The 21,767-nt window shown below is 37.2% G+C and overlaps 1 protein-coding gene and 1 long non-coding RNA gene across 2 annotated transcripts in view; one reads left to right on the top strand and one right to left on the bottom strand.

Moving 5' to 3' along the window:
• Positions 1 to 21,767, top strand: part of LOC117345063 — a 67,634-nt gene that overhangs the window by 19,384 nt on the left and 26,483 nt on the right. The window lies entirely within an intron of this gene.
• Positions 1 to 21,767, bottom strand: part of LOC117345062 (E3 ubiquitin-protein ligase UHRF1-like) — a 45,380-nt gene that overhangs the window by 5,258 nt on the left and 18,355 nt on the right. The window contains exons 6-15 of the mRNA XM_033908005.1: positions 19,068 to 19,195; positions 16,880 to 17,066; positions 15,267 to 15,390; positions 12,911 to 13,018; positions 10,453 to 10,557; positions 9,714 to 9,820; positions 7,657 to 7,819; positions 7,077 to 7,214; positions 3,176 to 3,284; positions 2,415 to 2,560 (exon numbers count right to left, since the gene is read on the bottom strand). Of these exons, the coding sequence (XP_033763896.1) occupies positions 2,415 to 2,560; positions 3,176 to 3,284; positions 7,077 to 7,214; positions 7,657 to 7,819; positions 9,714 to 9,820; positions 10,453 to 10,557; positions 12,911 to 13,018; positions 15,267 to 15,390; positions 16,880 to 17,066; positions 19,068 to 19,195 (1,315 nt within the window). The remainder of the gene's footprint in view (positions 1 to 2,414; positions 2,561 to 3,175; positions 3,285 to 7,076; positions 7,215 to 7,656; positions 7,820 to 9,713; positions 9,821 to 10,452; positions 10,558 to 12,910; positions 13,019 to 15,266; positions 15,391 to 16,879; positions 17,067 to 19,067; positions 19,196 to 21,767) is intronic.

Here is a 21,767-nt window from a genome sequence, read left to right as displayed (position 1 = left end):
TGGCTGCCATGGCATCCATCTTGGATTTCTGACCGACCCCATAAACAGCAACACTTGGACAGGACCATCTCAGAATCATTTCTGGTGAGTTAGAGCTGAATCCCACTGGTGGAACTTGAGAAGAAGTTTGAAATATGTGTTGTTCAGGAAAACCATGACTGTGCAATCATGTTACAAAATGGCCACCATGGCTGCCATATCAAAGTTTTTACAAAGTCGAAAAATAACAACACTTTGTTGACTCTCTTTCCTTAACATCCTCACTAATTTCCAGCTCAATGGCACCAGTGGAACTGGAGAAGAGGTTTAAAATGTCTTTTTCAAGATGGCGGATATCTTGGATTTCAGACCGATCCGAAAAATATCAACACTTGGTCAGGATCATCTCGGGATCATTCCAGGCAAGTTTCAGCTCAAAAGCACAAGTGGAACTTTAGAAGAAGTTTAAAATGTGTTTTCAAGAAGGCAGCTATGGCAGCCATCTTCGATTTCGGACGGACCAGAAAAATAACAACATTTAGTTTGGACCATCTCAGGATCATTTATGGCAAGTTTCAGCTCAATCCCACTGGTGGAACTTGAGAAGAAGTTTGAAATGTGAAAAGTTTACGGATGACGGACGACGGACGACGGACGACGACTGACGAAGCATGATGGCTATAGGTCATCCCGACCCTTTGAGTCAGATGACCTAACTAGAACTGTCGCCAGGATAGCTGACTAATACCCCCGCAATCTGGCCGTGTTGATGGTGAAATGGAACTGTTAATTAGAGGTGAACTAAGATACCCCATGCATGCCAATATTTCTGAAATTCAGAATGTCTGAAATATGTGTTGTTCACAATAAAGAGAATTCAGTGACCAGTTGCCATATCAATCATAATTTTTAGAAAAAGAAAGTGGCATGCACATCTACACATGGTCCTTTATATTTGTGTGAAGTTTCATTGAAATCGGCCCTTCAGTTTAGGATGAGTTGTCTGGACAAACTTAAAGTTATGGTTCTTATCGGAAAACTTGTTTATAGTGACCAGTTGCCATAGCAACCATAATTTTGAGGAAAAGAAAGTGGCATGCACATCTACACATGGTCCTCTATATTTGTGTGAAGTTTCATTGAAATTGGGCCTTTGGTTTAGGAGGAGTTGTCTGGACAAACTTAAAGTTATGGTTCTTATTGGAAAACTTGTTTATAGTGACCAGTTGCCATAGCAACCGTAATTTTGAGGAAAAGAAAGTGGCATGCACATCTACACATGATCATTAATATTTGTGAAGTTTCATCGGAATTGGGCCTTCGGTTTAGGAGTTGTCCGGACAAAATGCGTCTACAGACAGACAGACGGAAGGACAACCTGATTCGAGTATACCCCCCTAACTTCGTTGCGGGGGGTATAAAAATGTGGTAAGGTCTATGAAGGTTTTATTCTTGCAAGGAGTTACAAGTGCAATCAATGACTGCGAAGTTCACCACCAGCAGCAATTTTTTCTGCAAGATTTTGCCTTAACATCACTCTTAGACCACTAATGAATGTACAAACCAAATAAGAAGGGTGTGAGGTGTATACTTTTGGACTTAAAAGATTTCCAAAAGCTTACCCCAAAAACTTTATAATCTTGGGGTGGGACGTCAGAGGTACAGTATTAGCACACTGTTACACGTAAATGGTGAGCTTATAATCATTTTATTTAAAAGTACGTAAGATTGAGATGTTTTTATATCACAACCAGAATCGCAAAAGTACTGACTTTGGTACACTCACATGTGTACATCACACATCGGAAGGGAGATAACTCATATGCATTTTAATTAGTTGGAACTTTGCTGCATGCGAGGAAAAGTTATTCGAGAGAAAATAAAGATGGAGTTCAATCAGAAACTATACTGACTAAGGTCTTTACAGTTAAAGTTAACTCATTTTTGTTTTAATAACATAATGTGCATGTGACATCAAGCCGAATTTGAGCCAATTTCCCTTTGGTCCGACTAAACTAGACTTCATTTGCGCACACATCCCCATTTGGAAACATGGCAGTCATTGAGTGTTGCTTACCTGCATATGTAATCACATTAGACAGAACAGTTTATATGTACTAGTAGTTGATGATCGGACTCGCCCAAGGATTGAAGGAAAGCCCAACATTTTTGTGCTTTGCAAATTGCAATGTATCGAAAGTGTAATTAACTCAATCATAATTTCACTCAATGTTTCCGGTGTATTAAGAGCTAAAAAAAGATTACCACTACAATATGACATTTTACAGTAGTAGCTATAATTGTTTAATTTCTTATATGCTCCCCATGTGTTTATGTCATGGTCATTAAACATATTATTTATTATGGCTCAGTCTATATAGACATTAAACTTTACCCTGAACCCCCAACTTTTTTCACTTTGCTATTTACCATACCTGTCCATCCTCCTTTGTGAGTAACATGGCATCTTCCCACAGTTTCTTGTTAATTTCGTCCTCTTTGATGAGCTTTAACTGGGCAGGATCTACACTGTATTTTACCACCTTCTGTTTCTTCTCTGAAGTTTCACCTGGTGAAGAATCTGGACAAAAGGACACAGTAAAATGATTATCTTCTACAAGACAATGCAACAAATTAGTCCCTCACCAAATATGCCTAAAATGGTCAACTGTTTTTCTTTGTTCTTTGATGTAGCTCTATGTGACATACTGATACACGAGACATTGCTAGTATGAGGTGACAAGTTTTGTAGGATAGGAGGTCCTGGACAAGATGAAGTGCAGGACAGACAGACACAACACAAACCTATTGTCCCCCCCCCCCCCCCCCCCCCCCCCCCCCTTTCCAGTTCCCAGTTGGGGACTGAAATTGAAATTTTTCTGGTGTTGTTTTTTAGGTTTTTTTTCGTAATACATTTAGTAATAAAGAATTCAGATTTATCTGTAAGTGTGAAACAGATTTATCTGTAAGTGTTAAGCAAACACTAGGACTTTTAAGCTGGAATAGTAACATTGAGTCTTTGACAGCTGCTCATCTCAACAAATACAGTGATTTAGTTTTTGTAAATATTGTTATGTAAAGAAATGCATATTATTTATGTGCAAAGGTTTTTCAAATTCAAATAAAATGCAAAAGACTAAAAGGCTAGAAAAGTTTATGAAGATTTCTAGCATTACAGTTCACCATTACATCTTACTCGAGTCGGTCCGTTTCCTCTTTCCTTTTCCTTTTTTAGCAAATGTGGCACCCGATGACTCCTCCTCCTCAGCTTTCTTGGCCATGGCTTCAAGGTAGCCCGCAGGATACTATAGAAATATATAAAGGTAGCCCGCAGGATACTATAGAAATATATAAAGGTAGCCCGCAGGATACTATAGAAATATATAAAGGTAGCCCGCAGGATACTATAGAAATATATAAAGGTAGCCCGCAGGATACTATAGAAATATATAAAGGTAGCCCGCAGGATACTATAGAAATATATAAACAAACACAACAGATAGTAAATCAGATACTATAGAAATATATAAACAAACACTACAGATAGTAAATCAGATACTACAGTAATGTATAAACAAACACTACAGATAGTAAATCAGATACTACAGTAATATATAACAGATACTACAGTAATATATAAACAAACACTACAGATAGTAAATCAGACACTACAGTAATATATAAACAAACACTACAGATAGTAAATCAGATACTACAGTAATATATAAACAAGAGGCCCAAAGGGCCTTAACGGTCACCTGAGATTTGAAATATTTCAGTTAATTTAATTGACTCTTTTTGGCCCCACCCATCAGCCCCTAGGGGTCAGTCAGGGCCAACATGTACATGCCATCAAACTGTCATCCAATGCTGATAATGTTAACCAAGTTAGAATGAATTCCAATCGAAATCAAACAAATTATAGTCAAAAATGTGATTTCCCTATATAAACTATAGTAAATTTTACCCCCTCCCCAGGGGCAAACATGAGACCCAAGGGTCATGAAATTCACAAGTTTGGTAAAGTACCTTAAGACCCTTCCATTTATGAAAAGTATTTGATTCCATCATATCTGAGAGTAGAGAAGAAGATTTTTTAAATTTCAGTCAATTTGACCATTTTTAGCCCCGCCCATTAGCCCCTGGGGGTCAGTCAGGGCCAACATGTTCATGCCATTAAACTGTCATCCAATGCTGATAATGTTAACCAAGTTAGAATGAATTCCAATCAAAATCAAACAAATTATAGTCAAAAATGTGATTTCCCAATACAGAGCAACCCGCTTATTTGCATAGCCCCTTTTTCCATGACAAAATATGCAAATAACCAGAGTATTCGTATAGGCGGAGTTGGGTTTTGGCCCCTCTTGTACACATGTAGATCGTCAGGTAGGTACTCAAAATGGGCGTTATATGATTGTTTACGTTATTTGCATTAAAAATATATTTAAAAAAAATATATTATTTAAAATATAAGAGTAAATACGAAATACATGGGTTGTTGTTCTTTGTAAATGTACAAATATTTGCATACACTTCATCGTTTAATACTTGTCACTCCCGAGTCTCTGGGTCCGATATCGGTCATACACGCGTGGGTTGGCACTACGATGTACAATGTCATCGTTTCAATTAACATTCATTATCGTCTCGAGATGCGTCGTGTTCCTGCTATGAGTATATTAGTTGTTTGATCATAGATGATGAACTGCTGAAGCAATAGACCGTGAGATATGTATTGTTGTTTGGGTTTGTTTTCGAAAATGGCGCACACACAAAAAGAGTTGTCGTTCATTACACATATGCCCCCACAATGCAACGCGCCTAGTAAACAATCATGGCGATCACAACCTGCGTGTTCAAGTGCACAGAACACAGGTTTGGATCGATGCTATAATAAATAAACAAATCTCATCAAAAGATGAGGCATATAAATATTTCATTCAGTAATTCTTCTGCACATTGCTACTGATATGGTCTGAATGATAACTTAATGTCGATATCGATGCATTGAACGTAACCTGTAATGACGAAGTGTGAACCAATGATAAGATAACGTTGTACATTGTGTCGAATCAATATGTAAGTTAAAACATATTACTTAAAACTTCTCTATCCGGAAAAACACAAAAATACCCCAAAATCAATTAAATTTTTTTGATTTTTTGCAATTTTTATATGCATATAAGCGGGAGTCGGTTTTTTAGTCGATGCAGATACACGGGTTTAAAATACAAAGATAAAGAAGAAGAAAATCGGGACCTGAGAATTTTATGCAAATAAGCGGGATATTCAAATAACCGATATGCAAATAAGTGGGCTCCTCTGTATAAACTATAGTAAATTTTACCCCCTCCCCAGGGGCAAACTTGAGACCCCAGGGTCATGAAATTCACAATTTTGGTAAAGTTCCTTAAGACCCTTCCATTTATGAAGAGTATTTGATTCCATCATATCTGAGAGTAGAGAAGAAGATTTTTGAAATTTTAGTCAATTTGACCCTTTTTGGCCCTGCCCATTAGCCCCTGGGGGTCAGTCAGGGCCAACATGTGCATATCATCAAACTGTTATCCAATGCTGATAATGTTAACCAAGTTAGAATGAATTCCAATCGAAATCGAACAAATTATAGTCAAAAATGTGATTTCCCTATATACTATAGTAAAGTTTACCCCCTCCCCAGGGGCAAACTTGAGACCCCAGGGTCATGAAATTCACAATTTTGATAAAGCACCTTAAGACCCTTCCATCTATGAAGGGTGTTTGATTCCACCTTATCTGAGAGTAGAGAAGAAGATTTTTGAAGTTTTAGTCAATTTGACCCTTTTTGGCCCCGCCCCTCAGGCCCCTGGGGGATGGGGACCATATAATTCACAATTTTACTTGAACTTTAGCCATAGAAGCTCCCTGCCAAATTTCATTGAATTTGGTTCAGTGGTTTTGGAGAAGAAGTCGAAAATGTAAAAAGTTTACGGACGCACGACGGACGACGACGGACAAAGGGCGATTAGAATAGGTCACTTGAGACTTCGTCTCAGGTGACCTAACAAACACTACAGATAGTAAATCAGATACTATAGACATATATAAACAAACACTACAGATAGTAAATCAGATACTACAGTAATATATAACAGATACTACAGTAATATATAAACAAACACTACAGATAGTAAATCAGATACTACAGTAATATATAAACAAACACTACAGATAGTAAATCAGATACTACAGTAATATATAAACAAACACTACAGATAGTAAATCAGATACTATAGAAATATATAACAGATACTACAGTAATATATAACAGATACTACAGTAATATATAACAGATACTACAGTAATATATAAACAAACACTACAGATAGTAAATCAGATACTACAGTAATATATAAACAAACTCTACAGATAGTAAATCAGACACTACAGTAATGTATAAACAAACACTACAGATAGTAAATCAGATACTACAGTAATATATAACAGATACTACAGTAATATATAAACAAACTCTACAGATAGTACATGAGATATTACAGTAATATATAAACACAGCCTTGCATATGAAGGACTCCCTCCTTGGGAGCCACGTCCTCAGTTAAATACACATTCCTTTTGCCAATAAGGCTTCAGACCAAATTCAACCAAAATTCATCAAGTTCTTATTTATTTTGGCCCCTGTCTCCGCCTCCAACTTTGATCAAATTCCTCTTTTGGCCCTTGTAACCTCCAACTTTGATCAAATTCCTCTTTTGGCCCTTGTAATCTCCAACTTTGATCAAATTGCTCTTTTGGCCCTTGTAACCTCCAACTTTGATCAAATTCCTCTTTTGGCCCTGTAACCTCCAACTTTGATCAAATTCCTCTTTTGGCCCTTGTAACCTCCAACTTTGATCAAATTCCTCTTTTGGCCCTTGTAACCTCCAACTTTGATGAAAACTCCAATCAGCAAAGTAGCAGCAATTCAAACTTAATGTTGATGGATGCTGGAAGCAGGATGATGTCAGCCCAACAGTAATTCTGTCCGCATGAACTAAAATCATGTTCAAAGACTTGCACAAACACAAACTTAAATACAAGAAATATCAGCTTACCTGCATTTCAAGGCCAAGTTCTTCAATACGTTTCTTGCCTGCTTTGGTCCAGGGAGCTGGCGTGGGGTCATCTCTCTTCAACAAGTATCTCCAGACCAAGAAACCAGACTTTCCTTTCTCTGGCCAGTATTTGGTAATCTACAGAAAAGAAAGTTTTTGAAAAATGGTGGTGCTGTAAAATAAAAAAAAATAAAAATTTTGCAAGACACTTTTAACCAGTTAAACTGAAAGAGATTTTGGATAAATACTGAAATACAATGAATAACCTTAAGATTTCTTTAAAAAAAATTAACCGAGGCAAACACAACTACATAAAAACGATTGTAAAGTATACAAAGTTCCAAAGAGGTCAGTTAAAACTGAAATTTACAATGGACAACACAACATAATAACTCAAATTGTGGTGGGCATATAAAATTGGGAAATATCTGGTTTCTCTATCCCTGAGACATATGGACAGAAAGATAACTTATTTTGGTTCTATGGCAGATACAATACAAATACAATACTGTTGCCATGGTAATTTATAGTCCAAGTATGACCTAGCCCCACTGACCAACGAACTACTTTAATTTCATACCTTATAAATGCCATCGTAGCGATTGCCTTCTTCTGGGGCATACTTGGAGTGTTTCCTTCCCTTACAGTTACGAACTACACGTACAGGTTTCCCTTTCTTCCATTCTTCCGAACAGGCACCCTTCTTGTTGTCCATAACGGCATTGCAGTTCTTGGCCAGAGCTCTAAAATAAGGATATGAAAACCATCATCTAGAACAAACGCAGATGATGCCTCTAAGACATGAATGTACCACTCCTATGCAAAGAATTTAGTGTACGATTACCATGTACAAATATGAACTGAATCTGTTGAGAGGTTCTCAAGGTATGCCATTGATTCAGAACAAGCTGGGATATGGAACGGAATGGACATGGGTAAGACTATATGTCCCCCCCCCCCCCCCAAAATACTATCATTGAGAACTCATGCACAGGACAACATCACAGGAGTTGGTGGGCCTCTTCATTATAACATATTCAAGGATACTTTTAACACTGGGAAATGATCAGAACTGTCTTGATTAAGTTCTGCCTTGAAGTCCCTGTCAACCGTTGTATTTAATTGAACAATTTACTTTCGAATGTAATATTAAACCACCCACCAGTTGAGAGAAACAAACTTTAACTTTGTGACCTACAATTTTACCCAGCAATCTGGACTTTTGCCATAAATGAATTTAGTTTGATTCTGACAAATGCTGTAATGTTTGACAACAAGAGGCCCATGGGCCTTAATAGTCACCTGATTTATGACATATTTTAACATATTTAGCCCCATTTGACCTTGAATGAATGTTCAAGGTCATCCATTTGAACAAACTTTGTAGCCCTTTATCCCAGCATGCTACACACCCAATATCAGGTCTCTGGGCCTGTTGGTTATTGAGAGGAAGTTGAAAATGTGAATTGTTTACGACGTTCGCTGCACGACGCCAGACAAAAGGAGATCGCAATAGGTCAACTGAGATTTTGTCTCGGGTGACCTAAAAATCTGTAAAATGGCAGCCATCTGGACAGGTCTAATTCTGTTAAGAGCAAGTTTGACTTCATACTCGCAGGTCAAATATCTGAAATGGAAACTCATCAAAGATATTTTGATTCTGAACATCTATGTAAGAGTAGAGTAGAGTAGTTCCAGATAGGTATAATACAGACATGAATGTACCACTCCTATGCAAAGAATTTAGTGTACGATTACCATGTACAAATATGAACTGAATCTGTTGAGAGGTTCTCAAGGTATGCCATTGATTCAGAACAAGCTGGGATATGGAACGGAATGGACATGGGTAAGACTATATGTCCCCCCCCCCCCCCAAAATACTATCATTGAGAACTCATGCACAGGACAACATCACAGGAGTTGGTGGGCCTCTTCATTATAACATATTCAAGGATACTTTTAACACTGGGAAATGATCAGAACTGTCTTGATTAAGTTCTGCCTTGAAGTCCCTGTCAACCGTTGTATTTAATTGAACAATTTACTTTCGAATGTAATATTAAACCACCCACCAGTTGAGAGAAACAAACTTTAACTTTGTGACCTACAATTTTACCCAGCAATCTGGACTTTTGCCATAAATGAATTTAGTTTGATTCTGACAAATGCTGTAATGTTTGACAACAAGAGGCCCATGGGCCTTAATAGTCACCTGATTTATGACATATTTTAACATATTTAGCCCCATTTGACCTTGAATGAATGTTCAAGGTCATCCATTTGAACAAACTTTGTAGCCCTTTATCCCAGCATGCTACACACCCAATATCAGGTCTCTGGGCCTGTTGGTTATTGAGAGGAAGTTGAAAATGTGAATTGTTTACGACGTTCGCTGCACGACGCCAGACAAAAGGAGATCGCAATAGGTCAACTGAGATTTTGTCTCAGGTGACCTAAAAATCTGTAAAATGGCAGCCATCTGGACAGGTCTAATTCTGTTAAGAGCAAGTTTGACTTCATACTCGCAGGTCAAATATCTGAAATGGAAACTCATCAAAGATATTTTGATTCTGAACATCTATGTAAGAGTAGAGTAGTTCCAGATAGGTATAATACATATATCATTATACCTACTTATTCATACGTGTCAGAACCTGGTCACATGACTGTTCTGCTGTACGTTTATTTCCTGACAGGTCACGACCTCCACTTCCAGTGTAAGTAAATTGATCTCCGTCGTCCTGTAACACAACAAATATTGCTATCTTATTGAAGTCAATGTACACATTCTGAGAATTTCTAATAATCTTCATCTTTTGAGCCTGAACATGTTATTGGCTCCATTCAATACATTTTTTTAACCTTCATACTGTTTGTTGTGTTGTGTTTAAATGAAAATTTGCTTAAAATAATATTCTGATTTATTCTCAAACAGCAGTGAATAAGGTTCATACAGCAAAGGAAGTGACAAGAGCAATACTTAGGAACCATAGAATAACTCTATCAGTACCAATGCGAAGGGTCGTGTATTTTTCAAGAAAATTGTGATTTTTGTCAACAAAAATTTACTGAAATCTTCGACACCAAGTCCTGTGATTGCATTGTATAAGACCAAACTGTTTATTCACATGTCATGCCAGAAGAAAAAGTGTTGACATATACCAGGATTAGTCTAAGATTACCTCCGTGTTCTGCCGCTATATTCAGGAAATCTACATAAGATCATATGTAATACAAGCCTGTGAGTTAGTCAGCCATGTTTTCATACCTTATTTTTATTATATCATATCAAAACTTAACAGGTATCAAAATATCGATACAAGAAAATGCGAGACTACTTTTTCTCGTCAAATAGCAAGAGAAGAAACCATACCTTGTCATCTTCATAGCCTCCTGACAAAACTATAGAAAATGCCCCAACATCCTCGCGTCCATGGATACCGGCCACGTGTGGTCTGTGTACTCCAGCCTCACTCACCTGATCAGGTACAAAAGAAGGTAGATTTATATTCCCGATAAACTGTTAAAATCAATAAACCTCACGTACAGCTTTCTGTATTCTATATAACTTCAAAAGTGACACAACTATATTGTAATCTTATACTGATAATAGCCTACAACAATCAAAATTCATGTATTGTAAATACCAAATTATTTTCAATTCATTAATATATGTTTTATTTTAATAAAAACTCATGTAAACCACATGTTTGTGGGTAAGAGTTACAAGGAAAGTGATACAATCCCATGCCCCCTCTTCTAAGGAAGGTCTGTATGAAGTTTGAGCTGTATAAGCCCAAGGAAACTATTTTTAGTAACAGTGACCTTGACCTTTGATCATTGGGTCTGAAAATGAAGTTTGAGCTTTATAAGCCCAAGGAAACTTGAGTTATGACATAGAAACTTATTTTCTATTTTTAGTAACAGTGACCTTGACCTTTGATCATTGGGTCTGCATACATGTCAACCTCTGAAACCTCCAATGAGGGAGATCTCCCTCATTCCACATCCAAAATGAGGGAGAAAGTGCGTGAAAAAAATCGCGACATTTTTTGTTACTTTAGGTGATGTTCCTCATGGGCTTGCGCAGGTGTAAATTACCTCGGGCTATACATTTTGATATTTTAATTTGACAACAATGGTTAATTTTAAAGAATAATAATAATTAAAAAAAAAATAGAAAAAAAAGATGAATTCATTTAAAAACTGTATTTAGTGAATTATATTATTAATGATGTAGTCACTTGAAATTTGCAAGCAGTATACAAAGCAACAACTTATCTCCTGAATTTTTTTTTATTATTTTGTTCTGAAATATTTCTAAATGTATTTATCAAATTATCTCCCTTCCTTTCTCAAATAATAATTACACAGTGATTTATTAATTTTTGTTTTACTAGTAGTTCTATTATGACATAAAACAAACTTCTTAAGAAGTCTTTTTATTTTTTTCTGACCCAAATTGAAATCCGGATTTTTGTGGCAGTTTACGACTTTATACTATGTAATTGTCCAATTAAAGATGGCGGCAGTACAAACCCTGGTACTGACAGCTACAATTAAGAAAGGCATTATTGGCTTTCATGTGAGTAAATCTTGTTGACAGATAGTATCAGTGTTTGTTCTTGAAGTGATGTATCCTAGTTGTAATCACAAAATTAACTGACCATGTCAAATGAAGCCACATGGGTTATAATGTATACACCAGTCGGCAGGCACGCATATGCATATGGTGACCAGTGACCGACTCCCTTCTCTCACCAAGCCCCAGACCAGGGCAGCTACACAGGTGGTAGGGGTGTTTCGTTTACATAATCAGTTCAGGGTCAAAGTGTCTGAGATTTGCGGGGTTTTATGAGGGAAGACTGCTCAAATCCGGGAGAAATTTAACCCCGATTCGGGAAATGTACCAAGTCGGGATTTAGGGGAAATTTTAATGATTTTCCGGGCACTTCCCGCGTAATCCGGGATGGTTGACACCTATGGGTCTGACAAGAAATTCCATCAAAGCCCCTTTGGTAAGGAAGGTCTGTATGAAGTTTGAGCTTGGTCAGACCAAGGAAGCTTGAGTTAAACTGATTTTCTATTTTAAGTAACAGTGACATTGAATTTTGATCACTGGGTCTGAAAAGCAATTCCATCAAAGCCCCTTTGGTAAGGAAGGCCTGTATGAAGTTTGAGCTTGGTCAGCCCAAGGAAACTTGAGTTAGGTAAGGAAACTGATTTTCTATTTGAGTAAGTGACCTTCGGGACTGAATAGCAATCTCATGCAAATAAATGCATACTATTGGTAAAGAAGGTCTGTATGAAGTTCGGGTTTGATCAGCCCAAGGAGAGTTCAGTTATTGTAGGGAACTCTCCTGTGCGTATGCCGCCGCCGACATTGTGATCCCTTTATGTCTCCTGCTTTCACAGGCAACACATGGTTTCATTGTGAGGAAGACTAGAAAAGAATACTGAAATATTTTCTTGGGTTATCAAGACAGGTGGTGAATGCAGGATCTGAGGTTGAATATTGATCTTGGAGCAGGTTCATTTAATCAATCAACTTCATGTGTATCTCCTGTCTTTCATGCTACTGACTTTAGATCATTATCAGACACGCTATTGAGGAACAGGTTAGCAGTGATCAGGTTTTGAGTTCAGAGTTCACAATTTTCAAGAGTGTGGACCCTTAAAACCTTAAACAAGATTAAATTTCACGCTGAAGGATACAGTATGGTAATGTTTAGATAGGTTTTTCATAAACTGTAACACACATTTTGTATCAAAATTTTGCATGTTTATTTGAAACATTACTTTTAATGTTAAAATAATTCTTCTGCTTTTACCTGAACTCTGAACTTCCACGAAGTGCCGACCTCTACACCAGGAATAGACCCAAAATGTTGTGCTGGAACAACTGTGCATACATTCTGTCGGCCCACACAAGCCATTCCCTGAAATAGCAAAATCCCTCATTGTTGGAAGTTTCCATTTTTTCCACTGATATCTGCAAAGAATTCCAGTCCTGGATATGTATGTAATGCAAATAACTACACTATAGTACAAGTGCAATCAATGATTGCGAAAGCTCACCGGCGGCAGCAATCACACTATGCATACATTTTTTATGTATGTATAAGCATGTCATTTTGAAATTGTATGTCACATAATATTGCTCCTAGACCTCTTATGGATGTATAAACCAAATAAGAATGGTGTGGACTCACAAGCTTTTCAAAACTAACCCCCAAAATCTTTAAAGTGGGTTTTTGTGTCAAAGTCCACAAAATGGTAAAATGCCAAAATGCCAATTTTTTTCTGCATGATTTGCCACAGAATTACTCCTGGATCTCTAATGAATGTATAAACCAACTTAGAAGGGTGAAAGGTGTATACTTTTGGACTCGCCCCCAAAACTTTAAAGTTTGGTGCCAAAAAAGTTAAGTCCACTAAATGGCAAAATGCGAAAAAATCACAATTTTTTTCTGCATGATTTTGCCATAACATCATTCCTAGACCTCTAATGAATGTATATACCAACTTAGAAGGGCATGAGGTGTATACTTTTGGAATTACAAGCTTTCCAAAAACTTACTCCAAAAACTTAAGTTTTGGGGTGGGACGCGGACGCGGATGCGGACGCGGACGCCAGGGTGACAGCATTAGCTCTTGGTTACTCGTAAACGGTGAGCTAAAAATAGGAAGTACAAGTCCAACAAAGGATTTTTCATAGTTATATGAAGATTCCTGATTGGTTTCAAACCATTTGATTGGTAAAATATGACAAAGTTTGAAATGCTTGTTTATAACAAGAGACCCATGGGCCTAAACGGTCACCTGAATTATGATATATTTTAGCATATTTGGCCCCATGTGACCTTGAATGAAGGTCAAGGTCATCAATTTGAACAAACTTGGCAGCCCTTCATCCCAGCATGCTACAGACCTAACATTAGGTATCTGGGCCTTATGGTTATCAAGAAGTTGTTTAAAGAGTTTAGCATATTTGACCCTGTGACCTTGAATGAAGGTGAAGGTCATCCATTTGAACAAACTTGGTAGTCCCAGCATGCTACAAACCTTATATTGGGTCACTGGGCCTTTTGGTTATCGAGAAGAAAATGTTTAAAGAGTTAAGTATATTAATTTCGACCCCTGTGACCTTGAAGGAAGGCAAGGTCATCCACTTGAACAAACTTTGTAGCCCTTTATCCCAGCATGCTACACAGCCAGTATCAGGTCTCTGGGTCTGTTGGTTATTGAGAAGAAGTTGAAAATGTATTTTTTTTTACAACGGACGACAGACACCGCCTGACAAAAGGCGATCGCAATAGGTCTCAGTCTCAGACTTTGTCTCAGGTGACCTAAAAAGCATGATTGCAAAATCATATTACACAATATATCAACACATCAACAATGATGGACTTTTAAGACTAGTTCGAAAAAATAATAACTTGGTAAATACCATCTCCGGATCATTCCTGGCAATTTTCAACTAAATTCCTGTAGACACAAAGTGTAAGAAAACTAGATCCGGACAATCTCTAGGGATCATTCTTGGCAAGTTTCAAATAAATCCCACTTATGGAACTAGACCTCAAATCGACTGATTCGACTCTGAGTAAAATTCAAGGCCAAAATGTCAAAATTCAAGCACATTTTATAGAAATATTAAAATTTCCATAATATTCCTTGTCTGTACAAAATGATGATATCAAATAGAATAAATAGAATATTTTAGTAAAGGTAAAATTAAACTGTAGTAGGCAGGATTTTCAATATCTGAATCTAAAAGGAACAGGTTCATTTTCGTTTTTGCGCTCCAAATTGTTTGATCAACTGGACCAGAGTTGTTTGTTGTTTTTTTAAGACATAAAGACACCTGGTGATTTCATATTGTTTTCAGACAAGCCTCGACAAAGACTTTCGAAGCCTTTCTTAACATCAGCAGGTCTGTGCCTGAAATATTACATATAAAAATTGAGGAACTGGTTTGTCCACATGAACGAACAGGCCCCAGTTCAGTATTGGGGTAAATTGACTCTTATTTCTGATTACCAATATCTAAACTATAACACCTGTAGTGGGCATTAATTACACTGTAGGTAACTAAAATCTCAACCATTTATATTATATCTATTATTTATATCTATAAGAATTTTGAAGACTGATAATAACAGAAATCTTTGGATTTAACTTTACCCTGCCCCAGTCACGACTTGTTGAGTTGGTCGATGATGCCATCTTGGCTTTCCTTTTGCTTTCCTTTAACTTCTCACCTGCTTTTACAATGGCGTCACTGTCTGTTTTACAATCGGGACAGTACCTTTGATCAATGCATACAAAATAATCTTCATCAAACAATTTATTAGGTTACGGTACAAAATTTATTTAGAATATCTTCAATCTTTCCCTGCACACCAATACAAAGTACAAGAGGCCCAGAGAGCCTGTATACGTATCGCTCACCTGGTTTTCATGATATGAAACAAGAATGATGCTTAAGTATATTGGTCACTGGTATTGCTATGTCAATATATCATAGGCATTTTATTTTATATGGGTACATGAGGTTTTTATGCCAAAATATGCATAAATCCATGCAATGAAATTGACTTTTGGCACAACCTCATAGGGATGCACTACACAAATGTGAGTGATATCTATTGCTTAGTTTCAGAAAAGAAGTTTGACCCCTTTTGACCTCGCCCTCTGCCCCCCGGGGGGTAAGTTCCTTCCTTTATGAAATGTTTAATCTCTATCCAAAAGGATGCCAAATATGAGCTGTTTCAGAGAAGAAGTTGCTCATATCAATTTAGCCAAATTTACCCCTTTTGGCCCCACTCCTCAGCCCCCTGGGAGTCAACCCCGAAATTTGTACAATTTTGAATCCCCACCCCATGACCATGCTACCATACAAATGTAAGTGATATCCATTGCTTAGTTTCATCAAAGAAGTTGTTAATATCAATTTAACCAAATTGACCCCTTTGGCCCTGTCCCTCAGCACCACCATTTGTACAATTTTGAATCCCGACCCAAAAGGGATGTTCACTGTCAAATATGAGCAATATCTATTTCTTAGTTTCAGAGAAGTTTCAGAGGAGAAGTTGTTCATATCAATTTAGCCAAAATGACAACATTTGGCCCCACCCCCTCAGCCCCCAGGGGGTTGGCCCCGTCTTTTGTACAATTTTAAATCCTTACTCCAAGAGGATGCTACCAAACAAATATGAGCGATATCCATTGCTTAGTTTCAGAGAAGTAGTTTATATCAATTTAGCCAAATTGATCCTCTTGGCCCCACCCCTCAGGCCCCCAGGGGTCAGCCCCACCATTTGTACAATTTTTAAGCCCCAGCCCATAGTGATACTACCAGGCAAATAGGTGCAATATCCTTTGCTTGGTTTCAGAGAAGAAGTCGTTTATATTAATAGAGGCAAACTGACCCCTTTTGGCCCGGCCCCTTGACCCCTGGGGGGTCAGCCCCAACATTTGAACAATTTTGAGTTCTCACCCCATAGGGATGCTTCTGACCAAATTTGGTCAAATTCTGATCTGTGGTTATGAAGAAGAAGTCAATTGTTGACGGACAGATGGACAACGGCGCTACAGTATGGCATAAGCTCACCTTGGTCCTTCGGAAATAGTTAAATTGATGGTAAAAATCTATTGTGTCAAGCACAGGGTAGAAAAAAAAAGTTAAATCTCCTAAAATCAATTGCAATGAGGACAGATTTTATTTCATAAACCATATCAATGTGCACTTCACTTTCCTCTTAAACCATTTTTGAATTAGTCCTAATTAAGCGTACCATTCGTCGTCCTCGGGGATACTATCAAGTGGAGGATTCATACACTGGAGGTGATAGGCCTGGTCACATTCGTCACAGAGTACCTGTTTGTCCGGATCGTTCTTACCACCACACACACAACAAGCACAGTGTTTACACTCCCTCCCCGGGTTGTCCATACAATGACTACACTCAGGCTTGGTCTTTCCTGAAGGTAAAAATTGTAAGAGATAATCAATTCTGATAGTGAAGCAAAGAAATAACACAACTGTTTGAATCCTTAACAATAAATAACATCAGGTCGTAATGAGGAAGTGCTAAGAATCAACATTTATCAAAAAAATAAAACATGGTTTGTACAGATTTTCCATGCCAGAATTCAAGCACTTTTTCTGAAGTTTCCAGGTGTATTTATTGTCCGAACTTGCAGGGAATTGAAGTCATTCTGTTCAAACCATGTGCAAGGTTGTGTAAAGTAACCTACACTTAATTCTGTTTTCTAAATCACAATTTATGAATTTTTCATTTTTGTTTTTGTTTTCATTCTGTCATTGATTAATGAAAAGGCTTACCATAAATTCAATTTTACAATTTCATTATATCAATGATAAATCTTTAAAGCTTTATTACCTTCAAACCCTTTAATTATAAATTAACTGCCTGAAACATGACCACAATCATCATCTGTACTAACACAAGAACTCCACAAAAGTGGATGTGTCCCCTACACAGCAAGCTAGGATTTGAATTTTAAAAATCAAACTGATCTGCTTTGCAAATCAAAATAAGTTTCATGCAAAATTTAAGTGTTTTTCATACAGAACCAGAAAGCACTATATGAAGTTTTAGGTTGATTGACCCAAATGGAACTGGACAGATTTTCTATCTATTTACAGTGACCGTGACTTTCGAACCTGAAAAGCAATCCCAAGCAAGCACTTTTGATAAGGAAGTTCTATACAAAGTTTGAGTTTGATTGGCCAAAGGGAACTCGAGTTATCAAATGGAAACTAAGTTTCTAAGTATGAATAGCAACTGTGACCTTGACCTTTGACCTTTGAACATCAAAACTTAAAGCAATCCCAAGCAAGCACTTCCTATAAGAAAGCAATGCATCAAGTTTTGAGTTTGATTGACCCAAGGGATCTCAAGTTATCACAAGCAAACCTATTTTCAATTTACAGTAGTAAGGACCTTTGACCTTTGAACCTGAAAAGCAATCTCAAGCAAGCACTTTTGGTAAGGAAGCATATCATGAAATTTGAGTTTGATTAGCCAAAGGGAACTCAAGTAATTGGACAGAAACCATTGTCCGGACAACGCCGACACCAACGCCGACATAGTAATACCTATGCGTCACCTTTTGAAGGCGACACAAAAATCCAAGGGTAACATTCCAGCTATTCATTTAAACAGTACTATACAAAAACATCATCTGGGCTCGTGCTACGCATTCACATTGTATCAAAATGCGAAATGAAACTCGTAAATGCGAGAGCAAAATCAAGTTGAAGAGCAATATTTACGAATAAATAAAACTCCCTATTTATTGACTATACCATCCTGGCTTCACTCGTCCGCATCAGAGTCCAGCTTGCGCTAGAATCACTTCACTAATAAGGTTCAAGCATTTTGTAGATAAATCCATCAACTGTGTTTACAACACGCTTTAGCAATATGGTGACTCCTGACGAGCTATCGAATTGTTTGCTACCCGACAGCCACAGAAACTAAACGGCTGTAATATAGAGGCCAAAGGAGATGACAACTGCCTATTCAATTCCATTTCAATCGTGTTACAAGATCAGCGATGTGTACTTCATTGATGTAGTTTAGTGCTGCAGTTCGACCAAGCACAGATTTCTTTTTCTGGAGTCCTCTATTGGGTGTATAATTAAGTTTTTATACTTAAATACTTTATTCTTGGTATTATTGAGTCTTCCCAATTCAACTTTACCAGGTGATACTAGAAATGTGTTGTTCTGATTAATCAATGACTATCTGACTATCACTAAATCAATCATGATTTTCAGTGTTAGATCATGGTTGGACTATAGCATGCATAGTGTTAGGAGTTATGGAGATTAACAGCAGATTTACAAATTATATATTAAAACATTACACAGGACATTTCCCCCAATTTTGGTGATTTTTGATGAATGAACAATACTAACATGTGTGATTCCCAATAGCATTTTTTAAAACTTACGTTTGACAGGCAATTGTGATGGATCTTTAGCAACATCATCCACATTCGATTGTGTACCAGGTTTTTCAATTTCGAATATTTCATTCAAAAACAGAATGTTACAGTCATCAAGTGGTATCAGGTCGGGCCTGGTGTGGACAAGAAAACATACAAATCATAACAGTGAGATTCAATGCTAACACAGATGTTTGAAGATTGCAAGAATGCCAGTAAAAGGTGTTTATATATAGATTTTTGTTGTGGAAATCCTGTTTTTTTTCTGTCTATATATTTGGGGCCTAATTTTGCAGTGTCCTAATTGTCCTAATCTATTTCCCACCAATAGGTCATCAAAATCCCCCAAATCTTTAAATCCGATATTCTCTCAAATTTCTGTAAGTGGCAATTTCCCCAAATGGTCAAACCTGAATCATTACACTAAAATGATTGAGCTAATCACAGCTTTTACATATACTAATTACAGTGTTTTTCCTATAAAATATTGTAGGAGGAGAAAAAAAAACAAAGTAGAAGACAGGGGGTCCAGGGGTGCCCAGCCCCTGGCGGGTCAAGGTTCTGCTTTTAAATTGAAAACAAAAACAGCGGTTTTTGAGTCTGGTCAATCATGGCGAGGCAGCAAACTACAACTTGTAAACTTGTAAATGAGGCAGACTAGTAGCAGTACACTCAACAACTTTATTGATAAGTATAATCCCAGTGGTCAACACATGCATATGACAACTCAACACATGCAAAACGGGACTCAGGATCCCCCCGGAGTTTGTCAAAAGTGGATCAACAATTGTTAAGTGAAAACAAAGACCATTTGATGTTTGTACTATAAATTATTACCTGTCTTTGGCTTTTTTGCGGGTTTCTTAAAAAAAACAATCAGGGTTTTCTACTTTTTCATTTTCGTCACTGCAAGCATTTAACTGACGAGGTTTTGAACACCCTTCGTCGTCAAGGTCTTTGCAAACGCTTTTTAGAAATCGAAACTTCCGATATGAGAATCGACTGTTTACATTCAGTGCTTTAGATCTATATTTCTAGGTTTGGAAATTTAAAACAATCATACATATATTGGGAAAACAAATCAAAGTACTGTAAGTACTGAAGACACAGGGGTCAGGGGTGCACATGTTTTTTTTTTGCAGTCATGAGAGAGGTAGGCGGAGCTTATTCTGGGTGTTGTAAGATATGTAATGTAATTTGAAAAGTCGAGTACTCTACTTCACCCAAATACTATTTTCGTGACTATGATAATGAAAATAATTGCATTATTTCATGGATTCAAAATGATTTTTTATATGATAAAATGGTAACTGGCTTATATTGAAAACTAGAAATGGCATTTACACCTCTAGCATATTTAAAGGGGAAGTAACTCCATACTAAATGGATTGTAAGGTTTGCACAAATTTGTTTCAATATATACACTCATAAGCAAACAATACTTGTTGTGTTGATTACATCTTTGCTATCATATATATATATAATAAATATAATGATTATGTAATATATGTATCCACACAGTGTACTGGTGAATTAACCTACTGAATTTGTTGTTAGGCAATACCTTGGTACACTAATACCAAAATAATATATTGATAGTGCAAGTAGTAGATGGTTTATGGTACAAATTCCAACATTCTACACATATCTGCCGGAAACGGGTGATTTGTTTTTAATTTCTGTTTGCAACAAGTAATTGCTATAAATGCCAAGAACATTTTTAACTCATAGGCAAGGTAACAGATCAGTCATATAGGCATTAGGACTTCGCCGAAAATAGCACAACAGAATGCAGGGACACATCGAGATTAAATGTCCCATCACAAAATCAAATTCGACAAACTGAAATCCTCAGGAGGAGGGAGGACTTCCATGTCTTGCAGACATATTTCTAATTTCCAAAAAATAAATCCTTTCTTTATATATGTGTCTTTACATGCATGAGAGAATAAGAAGATATCTCAATTTTGTCCACATCATACATACTGTACCTCTCAAACAAGAGGCCCAATGGGCCTGTACCGCTCACCTGGCTCTACACCAACTTTGACGTTGATTGAGGTAATTTCTGCACATACTATGCTGATTACCTCTTTTTTCATATCAAAGAATTTTCTAGTCCTTCATTCCAGCATAATATTTGCCTAATGTCAGGCTTCAGAGACTCTTGGCTATCGCAAAATTATTGTGTACAGATTTAAGCCAATTTCACCCCTGTGACCATGAATGAAGGTCAAGGTCATTTATTTTAACAAATTTGGTAGCCCTACGACCCAGCATGCTACAGGCCCAATATCACGTCCCTGGGCTCTTTGTTATTGAGAAGAAGCTGTTTGAAGATTATAGCCTATTTGACCCATGTGACCTTGAATGAAGTTCCCATTTCATTTAAGGTCATTTATTGGAACAAACATATGCATGGTAGCCCTTCACCCCAGCATGGTACAGGCCCAATATTAAGTCCCTGGGCCCCATGCTTATTGCGAAGAAGTAGTTGGAAGATTATAGCCTATTTCACCTCTGTGACATTGAATTACGGCCAAAGACATTTATTTGAACAAACGTGGTAGCCCTTCACCCCAGTATGCTACAGGCCCAATATCAAGTCCCTGGGCATCTTGGTTATTGAAATGAAGTCGTTGGAAGATTATAGCCTATTTCACCTCTGTGACCTTGAATGAAGGTGAAGGTCATTTATTTGAACAA

Source organism: Pecten maximus, chromosome 16 (assembly GCF_902652985.1).
Source record: "Pecten maximus chromosome 16, xPecMax1.1, whole genome shotgun sequence".
NCBI lineage: Eukaryota > Metazoa > Mollusca > Bivalvia > Pectinida > Pectinidae > Pecten > Pecten maximus.
This window is presented reverse-complemented; position numbering and strand designations above follow the sequence as displayed.